The 12649-nt window shown below is 33.9% G+C and overlaps 1 protein-coding gene, 1 long non-coding RNA gene and 2 pseudogenes across 2 annotated transcripts; all 4 read left to right on the top strand.

Moving 5' to 3' along the window:
* Positions 1–2498: 2498 nt before the first annotated feature.
* On the top strand, positions 2499–2913 carry LOC120177184. The gene has a single exon (XM_039183408.1). It carries the CDS (start codon positions 2563–2565, stop codon positions 2896–2898), a length of 336 nt encoding a protein of 111 aa, XP_039039339.1. The 5' UTR covers positions 2499–2562; the 3' UTR covers positions 2899–2913.
* A 326-nt stretch (positions 2914–3239) lies between these two features.
* LOC120177370 lies at positions 3240–6217 on the top strand (annotated as a pseudogene).
* A 193-nt stretch (positions 6218–6410) lies between these two features.
* On the top strand, positions 6411–6749 carry LOC120177185. Its single transcript, XR_005521391.1, has 2 exons — positions 6411–6549; positions 6634–6749. It is a non-coding gene; the product is annotated as an uncharacterized LOC120177185 (long non-coding RNA).
* Positions 6750–9937: 3188 nt separating this feature from the next.
* Positions 9938–11505, top strand: LOC120177246 (annotated as a pseudogene).
* Positions 11506–12649: the final 1144 nt, after the last annotated feature.

Genomic DNA, 12649 nt, shown 5'->3' with positions numbered 1-12649 from the left:
CCAACACAGCACCATCGTCCCCCGACTCGTAGACGGAGAGCATGTGCTTCCGGTTCATCCTCAGCTGCACCAACAGGACCTTCATAGCAGCCACCGCAACCATTTATGATGCTGCAGCCATATATGATACTGCCGCCTTTCCATTACCAATTGTCGTCGTCGCCGCCTTCACCTGGTTTTATGACCCCTCCGTCGCCACCGTCACATATGACCCCTCCTAGAGGCTATTATGGGTCTATGTTTGCATATCTGACTTGGGGTTCATATGTTAGATATCTGGCGGGTTCAGTCTCATCACCCATGGTCGCAGCACAGACACATCCTGTACAGTTTTCACACTCAGCGATGTCTGGGTTTTATGAGTTTTCTCAGTTTTCGCAGGCCGGTGGGATAGTCAATCATACACCTCCAGGGTCCTTATTCTATAGAGGTGCTTCATCGTCATCAGCTCCTCATCAACCTAATGTACTTGCTTAGGACGAAAACGACGATGACGACGACGACGATGGTGATGATGATGATAGCGAGGAGTCAGAACCAGTGATACGAAGAAATCCTCCTCGAGACCGACAGCCACCGCCCTGCGGAACACATTCGCGTCGCAAACATCGATAGATTTTTTTTATATTTGTATTTATTTTATTTTGTTAAATTGTAATTTTTTATTATTTCTCATTTAATACTTACTTTATTTTGTTAAATTTGTTGGACTTTTTTTTAATGTATTTCAATTAATTTTGTTTATTACCATTTAATATCAGTTATTGTAATTTGGTTATCATTTACCATTTAATTCTTATTGTAAGTTTGTTGTATTTAAAATTATATTCAAATACCAAATTGTTATTAGTTTGAGCTTCAACCATCATTTGAACATCATCATTGTTCGAAAATTCGAACGCTGTATAAGTTAATAGCAACAATGATGTTGGAAATCTGTACTGCAACGACGATATTCTTCTACTACTTCCAACATGAATCTTTCTCGAAATCTTCGTTATCAGCTCCTCAAGAGTTATGTTTCTCTTGAATGATATTTTAACATGCTCATTTGATACGAAAACAACGCCGGTTTCATCTTCTCGAATTTCACCATCATAATAAACAATAGCTGAAAGTCGCGTCATTCTTTGAGTTTAAAAGTGCGGCAATATTATATTTACAAAAAAAAATAACTAAAACAAACCTGATTAAATAAATTATATATGAACGAAAATATAACACAATAAATTTTTTTACACATCAATGTAAATAATTTAAATAATATAATTTTATATTATTACTTGCACCGCAAAACTATTTTGACGTATGCTCCTGCTTTTCAATTTTACAAACACAAAAATTAATTGAAAATAATTAGTATAATATTTTTCAAATAATCATAATAAACAATAAGTATAATAAAAAAAATTATAACGAAATTTATAACGAAAAATCGCACGAACTTCTAAATCAAATATGAGAAAATTATCAGAATTATTACTCGTTGACGGAATTGTTGTATTAATTTATAAGTTGAGAGGAGAGATGTGAGGAGATGTGAGAAACTTAACCGGGAGTGAAGGGTATTTATAACCATATAAGGCGCGGTACCTGCACCGCGTTATATGTAATTATTCAGATAAAAGGTATAGATAATTACTCAGGTATAGCGTTGAGCAAGGGCGGCGCTATACCCCTACGTGACGTATAGCGCGGATCAGGGGCGCGTTATACCCACGTGTAAGTCATGTCAGCATATAGCGCGGTAAGGGGGCGCTATACCTCACGTGACGTCAAATCAGCATATAGCACGGACAAAGAGCGCGCTTTACTACTACGGGTGTTAGATCGAGAAATATAATCTGATCGGTATTAGATAGATAAATATACCGATCACCGGTAATTTTTCTATAAAAACGCCGTTTTCTTCTTTTCCTTTTTCCAATTCTGGGTTTTTTTAATCAAGCCCAAATAATGATTTTCTGAACATTTCATCAAGAATCGAGGTTGACCAGTGGAGTTTTGTGAGGTAATTGATGTTATTTTTTTATATTGTTTTTTTTTTATGATCGGCTTTTGTTTTGATTATTTTTTATGGATAGTTCAATGGTCGGATTTTAGATTGTTTGGTCACTAAAAATCTGGTTTAAACTGATTATAGATTGGAAAGCTTTTCTGTAAAGTTTTGATTTTTTTCTCTCTATCGTTTACATCATATTTATGGGTAATGAAATTGTTGATCATAAGTTCTTTTAATTATTTTTTGGATGTTGGAATGACTGGTACTGATGATCTATGAAGTTTGAATATTTTTTATCAAATATGTAATGAACTTAGTGGATGATTTATTGGAAGAATTATTTGTTTCCTGATTTTGATAATTGTATTGTTATTGTAAAAATGGTTCTGTACATGAATTATGTACTTATATTGATTATATGAACTTTCTAAATATGTGGTGTTTTGAATATGACATGTGTTTATTAGTTTCTATATCGGTAAAATTGATTGCTTTTTCGGTATTAAGTTTTGAAGGGCCGGTGAGGAAATTAAGTGGAATGTGAATTGCATGGGGTGAAGATGCCAGACTTGCGAAGAGGAGCCCAGAGATCGAAACGCCTTGATATTCAACAGCCTCCCCAACCGGCTGATCAAGCGGAGGATTGTGTGCAGCCTGCTCAAAACCGAACCAGGAGGAGAGGAAGAGGGAGGGGTAAAGCTACAGGTATAGCCAAAGGGCCCTCACCAGTGGTACCCACAAGGCCAACAGCGGCTGGTAGAGGCCGGGGCATTAGGTTGATAGATTTAGACCCCGAGCCTTATCAAGTTCTTCCGGCTACTGCGCCTTTGGTTGCTGCTGAGCCGGCTTTTAACCAAGTAGAGGTCGTGGCGATAAAGATATTGCATGGAGGGTAGAAGTGCTGACAAAATAGTCGGAGTTAACAGAGAAGCTAGTACAACCCCGGTCCCTGATAGGGTAACTCCATATTGCTTATTATCTTTCCTTTTTAAATATGTAATTTTTCCACTTAAATTTTTCATATTGAGTTGTGTATCTTGGGGTACCTTACTTCTGACAAGAAAAAACTAGTGAATTCAAAATTTTCCATTTTCATTCATCTCAGCATTTTGAATATGCTTCAAGCTATTTGGTAAATCATTTCTACTTTGATTTTAATGTTTTTCTGCAGCCAGTCTTGGCTATTTCAGTATATTTCGATACCTGTCTTTTAATCCTCACTTTCTTTCCAACTAAAATGTACGTAGCTATTTTGTTGTTCACCTCCACAAAGCTCTTGACTGAATACTGTTTTTGTTACTTGTTGCAGGTACAATTGGGTAATTCTCCTGTATATAAGGTAGAAAGGAAATTGGGTAAGGGCGGTTTGGTAGTGGTAAAACTGGACCAGATGCAATCGATGTACGTCCAAGAAACTTATTCACATTCTTAAGGGTTTTCAGGTCAAACCACTTGGGTATAACGACATGAGAATTTTCAATCACAGGTAGCCTTGAAACTTGAGCACCGTAACAATAGAGGTTGCAACTATGGTCCGCCTTACAAGTGCCAAGTCTACTAGTATGGCTTTTTCAATCGTAATACTTTGTGTCAAGCTTTTGTTTCTACATATTTTAATGCATTATCTAAATTCTGACTTTTTTCTTTTAATGTCCTCACTAAATGACAAGTACCTTAAATGGGTGCTATGGGATTCCTTGGGTGCATTACAAGGGTATTCAGGGAGACTTCTATGTTCTGGTGAGTTTTAATTTCTCGCTCCTTAGTAACGTAAGTCCAGAATTAATTAATGCATCTAAAGAACATTAATGAATATTTCAGGTGATGGATATCCTGGGTCCTAGTCTTTGGTATGTTTGGAATTCCTTGGGACAGTCGTAAGAAATAGAATCTTCCTCTTTTGTCTTTGTTGTACCTACACATGGCATGTCTGCATGATTTGACCATACTCTTTCAAATTTGTGTCATGTTGTAATATGACAGGATGTCACCAAATATGGTTGCTTGCGTAGCGGTTGAGGCAGTATCAATTCTTGAAAATCTTCATTTAAGGGGTAGGTCATATCATAACCTTCTGTAGTTTATTAGATTCACCCTTCTGTTCTTTTGCATAGTTGCAACTGATTGTCATTGTTTATTATTACGTGCTTGAAATAAGGTTTGTGCATGGAGATGTGAAGCCTGAATTTTTTACTGGGTCAACCCGGATCAGCTGATGAGAAGAAGCTATAACTTATTGATCTTGGTTTATGTAAGTTCTCTTCAGTTTTCGATTCCGGTCTCAAGCATGAGCACTTCTGTTTAACTCTTTGCTAGTTGGTATTAATTGCCGTCTTCTTCCCGTGTTACCGGATCAGCTTCTAGATGGAAAGATGGACGCTCGGGTCAGCATGTTTGTTATGATCAGAGGCCTGATGTATTCAGGTGCGTAGACCGTTCTCTTTAATCATAAACAGGTTATTTCTTATTCTTGGTGTTAATATCTTTGATATTTCTTTTATCAGGGGAACAATTAGGTATGCTAGTTTACATGCCCATTTAGGTCGGACTGGAAGTGGTAGGGATGACCTTGAGTCACCGGCATACTCATTGATATTTCTTATAAGAGGACGGTTACCATGGCAGGGTTATCAGGTTTGTTTTGTTGTTTTGATTACGGATTTTCCTAATCTGATTTACTTCATTCCTCTTTACTCTTCGTCTTTTTTCGGAACTTCACAGGGGGATAACAAGAGTTTTCTGGTCTGCAAGAAGAAAATGGCCACTTCAGCCGAGTTGATGTGTTGCTTCTGTCCCCCACCATTTAATGTTAAAAGACTAATTCAAGGATACTGGAAAGTTCATTTTTATTTCTGTATATCATAAAATAATACAGCCAGTGTATTTATACAATAACTAGGCATCTAACTAACTTGTAACTAACCAAAAACAAATTAACTAATTCTCTAACTGTACAAACAAAAATAATCAGCTACAACTGTTTTCTACATTTAAGCAGTTCAAGCTATTTCGAATATGAAGTTTGATGAGGAGCCCAATTATGCCAAGCTCATATCCTTTTTTGATAGCCTAATTGAACCATGCATGCCATTACGACCAATTAGAATCGACGGAGCTCTTAAGGTTTCCCCTCAATTAAATTGGTTTTGACAGGATCTTCAATTAAACAACCTTTCTTTATATCCTTTTGTATATATAGGTTGGACAAAAGCGGGGAAGAATAGTCATCAATTTGGAAGATGATGAACAACCTAAGAAAAAAGTTTGAATTGGTAATACTGCTACTCAATGGATCTCCGTTTACAATGCTTATTGTCCTATGAAGCAAAGGTAACATTGCCTTTTCTTGTACTTTGTGTGAAATACGTGTTACCTAGCCGTGAGGCTCAAATTTTCTTTATTCTTTGTTCATCTTCGGGAAGTTCTCAACTGTCATTCATTGACCTTCAACTTTTTTTATATCAATTTTGTAGATACCACTACAATGTAGCAGATATGAGGTTGAGCCAACATGTCAATAAGGGTAATGAAGATGGGTTGCGTGGCCTCAGCAGCTAATCTCTGGGCTATGATAATGGATGCGGGAACCGGTTTCTCGTCCCAGGTTTATGAATTGTCGACAGTCTTCCTGCACAAGGTTATCTTTCGAAAGCTCGAATTGGCGTCTTTTTTTCTGCTTGCTTTACTTGCACTTTTGACGTACTTTTCTATCAACTGGCTTTTATCAGAAGTGGATTATGGAGCAATGGGAAAAGAACAACTATATAACTTCGATAGCTGGGGCAAATAACGGGAGTTCCTTGGTTGTTATGTCGAAAGGTTGGTCGTTACGTACTAAATATATTTCCTTTTTTAAGATTTTGAAGTAGGCAAAAAATACCTTTCTAATAGTGCCATCGAGTTTATTTAGCACAAAAATGTGAAAACCGTTCATTTAACGCTTATATAATCCTTTAGCAAGAAAGTATACCGGCTATCAAGCCTGCGGGTTGCAAGATGAGATCGAAAGCATTGTGTTCCGAGCATATCTGAGATTCCTATATATCAAAAACATGTAAGCTACAAATCCATTATCGATATTATTCCGTGTTTTCATAGGGGCTCCTTATACCCAACAATCCTACAAAGTGAGTGAATCTTTTCCGTTCAAATGGATAAAATAAGAAGTGGAAAGGTCTTCATGTAACAGCAATGACCACCTTCGGAACTCGCTGAGGTGTTGTAATATCAAGGAACGCTGGATTCTCTGATCATGTACTCCTTTCTTTCGTTCTTTATGTACATCTTCAGTTTTCCACTGCCCTTCATTTCCGAAGTAGCTGATTTTGCTTCGTTTTGCATTTATTTAAACGATTTTAAGGTAGTGGAGCACGACTTTTTATAACCAAGCGAAGGAATACATCGGCGATGGGAGAGTGGTTACAGTAACATCTATGGCTGCAACTGCGGATCAAGCTGCCTTCATACCAAGTATTCCGAAGGGAAACACGACGGACGATACTCAGGAAACCCTGCGAACAACCGCCTTTCCAAGCAACCATGTTAAGGTGGGTATACCGTATTTTCTCCCCTTGATGTCGTTTTAACACCCATGCACCCATTGCTCACTGGTTTTATTGTCCATGTTGCAGGAAAATGGGCTAAAAACTATATATTGCGTCGATTTGTTACGGTCGGACAGTCTGCTAATTCCGACCTGTACATTCTGACTTAATCCCAAAAGAAAAATGCAAAAATGTTCAGTTTTCGAAAGCTGTTTGAGTATTTTTCGTCTCGAGTTTGGTTAATCCTTCTATATAATCTTCTCACATGTGAATGAAGAAAGGGGACGAATGAATTTTTAAAGAGGGAATGAGAGATTGAAGAATTTAATTAAATTTCATGGCTGCAAGTAAATTTGCAGTGCTCTTCTTGATCTGGGAAATCTTTCACCCGAAGAAATATGGTAATATTTACAGCAGACTTAATAATTCTTATGTTTGTCATTCGTGTATTTATGTCTTGTTTGTACTTTTTAAAATCTTAATTATGTTTATTATATTGTATTATATTTATAATATCTTTCACAATTTTAGTAAATTAGTTTTATATAATTAGATTTATTTGACAAAATATTTTTTTATATTATGTTAGATACTTAACATGATACTTATATTTTATTAAAATATATAGTAAGGTATTTGAATTATCATTTTATGTATTATTGAAATAAATGTGTTTATATTATTAGTGAATATCAAACACCGTATCTAAATGATCAATTATTATTTTATATATTAATATGATATTTGATTAATATTGTTAATAACTATTAAATTAGTTAATAAAGAATTATAAGTATTGTAATAATATACAATAATAGTTTAAGCTTATACTAATATTGTCGAAGTATATTATATTCAATCTTTAAAATTATTAAAAGTATATAATATTCTAGATTTTATAGATTTAATATATATATATATATATATATATATATATATATATATATATATCTAATACTAAAATTACTTAATTGATACTTGTTTAGTTTTGGTTAAACAATACATGACTGGCTGAGTATAACATTTCTAGATTTCGAGCAAAACACGATCAAATTGACATGATAATAGGAACGGCAAAAAAATCGAATCTGTTAGGGAAAATCGAAAATCGAATTAAACGGGTCAGGTTCGGGGATGATAGACGGGGACGGGTTTGGTAATCCCGCCCCAAATATCCGCCCTGATAAATATTAAAAATAATTATATATATATATATATATATATATATATATATATATATATATATATAATATTAGTAAATTTAATTTAAATTAAAAAATATATATAAAGGAGATTAGGATTTAGGAGAACACATCTTAACCTACTCGTCACTTTACCTGCGACTGCTCTCAAGTCTTGTTTCGCCGATCTTGATATGATATAAACGAAATAAGAGGTAATCAATCATTTCTTTTACTTATAAGTTTATTTTTTCAATTGTATTATTGATATGATATGTTATATAAATTAATAAATACATCAACTTGTTCACAAGAGTCCGAAGCATATTGTAAAAGCATCGAATATGATCGTGATGATAATGACGAGGTACTAAATTGATATACAAGTTATACGTGATATCATTAATTTTTTTTATATAAATTTTGGTGGCTTATAATTTTTGTGTGTGTAATTGTAGCAATCGGGGGTCACAACTGTTTGATGACGATGGTAGTGTCGTTGACGTGACTTGAAAGTTGGAACTTTGGAAGAATGATTTCGTTTATGAAAGTTGAAACATTATATTATTAGTCGTCATTATATTTGTCTATTTGAATTGTTTTGTTTTTATATTTTGGATGCATTTGGTGGTGTTTGGCGTTTCAAGTAAGTTTAGATCTGATAATGACATTATTTTTTAAATAACTCGTGTCATCGTGTGAAATTTAAACGGTAACGGAGATCCCCGCGGTGAAAATAACCATCTAAGGTAAACGGTTATTTAAACGGGTAATTTTCACTGTGGTTATCCCCGCGGTGAAAATTACTCGTTTATGCTAAACGAATATACTCGTTTCCCCGTGGTTTTCTCCGATTACCCGATGGGGATCCCCGTTTAAATCCTCGCGATTTTTTAAGCGGTGACGGGTACGAATTTTTTAAACGGAGACAGGGACGATGGGACCAATCCCCGGCCCGAAACCGCCCCGTTGCCATCCGTACATGACAAGTATCAAAAGAAGAAAAGAAAAAGTAGTAGGGAAAATGAAAAAAAAATTATCCAAAAAGAAATATGTTTGATATATATAAAACTTTTCTTTAATTATCGTATTGACGTTAATCTAATTAAATTCAGGACATGTATTTTACGGTTTAAAATTAACAAGTTTAGTTATGGGAATCTCAAATCTCATATTTTTAAATATTTTTCTTTAAATATTTAAATATAACTTTCTAAACATGTATTCAGTGAATGATGAAGATAATCCATACATCTTTATATTTATATATTCATTTTAGTCTTGATCACTATAAATAAATTTTGATCGAACTTCCTATCAAATGGAGGTGCATCCTATAAAATAGACATTCGAAAAACGCTACTAATATGACATGTCTTTACCTCATGTGTTAGAAAAATATATTATTTTTAAATCAGTTTTAATATTATTTGGTTAAATAACTAAAAGATGGAGTATTATTTAAGTAAAATAACCACGTGTCTTTTCCATTTAACCTTCTGATTTGTTTTTCTTATTTTATTTAAAGTTAATATTACAATCTCAATGGTAAATATTCATACAATTAATTAATATAATAATAGTATTTAATACACAATTAATAAATAAAATGATTTTATAAATTAAAAAAGAACATATTATAAATTAATAAGAATATAATTCATCATCGAATACTTTAGTCTGTTTATTAACAAAACAAAAAATATATATTATTTTTATTTAAATTTTATCAATAAATTAATATTACTTATTTAAATTCAATTATATTTTTTTCATTTTTAAATAATTCAAAAATATCAAAATACAATTCAAACAGTTAAATAAATGTTTTATAAATTTGTGAATTCGAATCTATTTAAATATATTTTAAAAAAAAAAGTAAAGGATAATTTAGTAATTTAGGCTACTAAGAAACCTCAAAGCCCTACTTCTGTTTTTTTTTGCTCACGTATAAACTAGGGATGGCAACTCAACCCGAATCCGATGGGTTCCGATCTGATCCGACCTGATCGGGTCGGATTTTTTTAAAAAAAAATCGGGTTCGGGTCGGGTCGGGTCGAATTTTTTTTAAAATGTACTGTTCGGGTCGGGTCGGGTCGGGTTTAGGGTGAAAAAAATCTGACCGACCCGATCCGAAAAATATATATAATTTTATCCTATATATTTAGAGATAATTATAATAATGTCTCTCTATATATATATATAGTGGATACTTGGAGGGTCGTATCTTCAATTTCATGTCCGAAAATATGTCGGACATCTTTTTAAGAAATAGGAAGAGTCTGCAACAACTTGACTTTCGTTTTTTTGTAATATATGCAGAGGTATCTTCATTCCTTCATGCTTGTGAGGGTGATGCAGTGACAAAGCTGACTAATGAGAAAATACCTTTCTTTAATGCTAATATCTATTTGCAAAACAAGACCCAGATCGGGAAAGTTGGTGAGATCTTCGGTCCGATCAATGAATCTGTGAGTTCTATTGCTATTTTCTTATGCATTGCTTGTCAAAAGTGTTGGGACTTCTATATGTGAGTTGGTTTGTTTACTTTGTCGCTTGTTGCAGTATTTTTCGATTAAATTGTTGGAAGGTATTGTAGCGACTTAGTACACCCCCCGCGATAAATTCTATATTGACCTGAGCAAGCTTTTGCCTCTTGCAAGATTTCTTCCACAACGAAAGTATGTTTGCTTTCCTTATATTCTTCCACATCTGTTTCGAAATGGCTTTGATTTGATTCATCGGATTGATGGTTATGTCTTGGATTTGTTTTGAACTGATATTCTCTACGATCTTCCATCGTGAAAACTCCCCGAACCGTTTGGGTTTTAACACAACCCAATGCTATAGTAATGGTTGTTTGAAATTCGAGTTCAGGGCATGTTGATTTTTAAATTGAAAGTTTCAGAGTACATTGGGGTGGTTTTAGATAAAATTTGCATTGCTTGAACACAAAATATCTACTAAAATACCTTCTCTTCTAATTTACAACTAATCTTATTTATTCTAGTTATTGGTTCTTTAATTTTTACTGAACTCTATGATCTGTATTTGATTTAGTTGGTAGAAAATTTAGAAATGGAGTTCCAAGCTTAGGGCTAGGGGAGTTGTATTTCCTGCCGGTTTTAGGTGCTAGAACTCGGTTAAGTATAGGTTTGAGATGGATATTGGGTGAAGATATTTGAAAATCAGGTCGGAGGCTGGGCGGACAAAAAGACGGCTCCATCCTGTTGCCATCCTCCTTGTATGCTTTGGTTTGATTTACAAATTTTGGTCGTCATTGGTAGTTGTGTATGTGTGTGTATGTACATACATGTGCATTCTATCTATTCAGTTGAATTTCCCGTGATTCTGAAAAATTGTAATTTCACGTTATGGAATGTTGTAGGGGGCTGGTACAAGGTGGTGGAAGAGGTGGTCGTGGAGGAGGCAGAGGTGGCGGTAGAGGTGGTGGTCGTGGAGGTGGTGGATTTCGTGGAAGGGGTGCCCCAAGAAGTGGCAAAGGTGGTCCTAGGGGTGGTGGCCGTGGTGGTGGATTTAGAGGCAGAGGGAGATTTTAGAGTATTAATATCTGTAACGGGTACCAATGCCCTTTTCTGCTATCTTTTTCAGATATCACGGGCATTTAAATTTGAAAATTTTGATTTCGAACTTAGATACAACTCTATCATGTATGACACAAATGTGTTCATTTTGTGTTTTTGTTTATCCAAAGTACTGATACTTGATTTGGTCGGCTATCAATTTCGAATATGATCCGAGCTGGAGTGTTGCTGGTTCAACATGATTGTCCATGATGGACGAAAGGCAATGTTGCTGCCGACTGTCCGGAACAATTTCTTCTGGCTGGCTATCGATGTCTTGAGAGGCTGTTAGTTTAGCCTTCCTGCACTGCTCGAATTCCGAAGGATTGCATGCCATGTCATGTTCTTTGGGCTAGAAGATTTGCAATAATATGATATTCCGACTACACGAAAATCTGTAATATATGCAATTAAAGAGTTTTTTTTCCATAATTTATAAAATTTAAAATTTTTACCTTTTTATTGAAAATATGAAAATCTTTTAGATGTTTATGCCTTTTTTTAATTTTGGATATTTATTAATTTGTAAAATTTTAAAGAGTAAGGATTAAATTATAAAATATTATGAACACCGAGGATTAAAATTATCTTGTCTTTTCCGAATGTTAGTATAATCAGTGATAAATTTTGATGATATTATCGAAGTTGACCAAGTGATTTCCGTGTTAAATGAATTTTTGTTATTCTTTAATGACTTAGGTTTAATCATCATAGAAGCTAGGAGTGTGAGAATTTAATGTTAGAGGTTGAGAGTTATCTTTGAAGATATATTATTTTATACTTACTCCAGATTAATAAAAAAAAAACCCTTAAAATTAAAGTATATGGATTAGATTTTATATATCTTTAAAATTTCTTGTGTGTTCAAATCAAGGTCTTATTTGATAACCTGTAAAAAAAATCAATTCAATCAAAAAATAGTATTTTCAATAATTTTTTTAATGTGTTTGATAATTTAAAATGAAAATCATTGATCTAAAACTCCTATATCTTATAATTGCATTAAGCCCTATTCGAACTCCGAACAGAACTCTCATAAAATCGTTTCTTCATATACAAGACTTGAATTTAAAATTTTACTTAAATTATTGTATCTCATTTTCTACGAAAGATGTCCGACATATTTTCGGGTCGGGTCGGGTTTAGGGTGAAAAAAATCTGACCGACCCGATCCGAAAAATATATATAATTTTTTTATCCACTAATTTTTTTGCTGTCTTTTACAATAAATATATATATATATATGGTAAAAGTGTTTGAATAATGCATTCGAACAAAAATTTTCTTCAAATAGTACAGTCGAACAATTATTTATTTAAGTATGATGAATGTTACAGT

The sequence above is a fragment of the Hibiscus syriacus genome, unplaced genomic scaffold (genome assembly GCF_006381635.1).
Source record: "Hibiscus syriacus cultivar Baekdansim isolate YM2019G1 unplaced genomic scaffold, ASM638163v2 tig00112285_pilon, whole genome shotgun sequence".
NCBI lineage: Eukaryota > Viridiplantae > Streptophyta > Magnoliopsida > Malvales > Malvaceae > Hibiscus > Hibiscus syriacus.
This window is presented reverse-complemented; position numbering and strand designations above follow the sequence as displayed.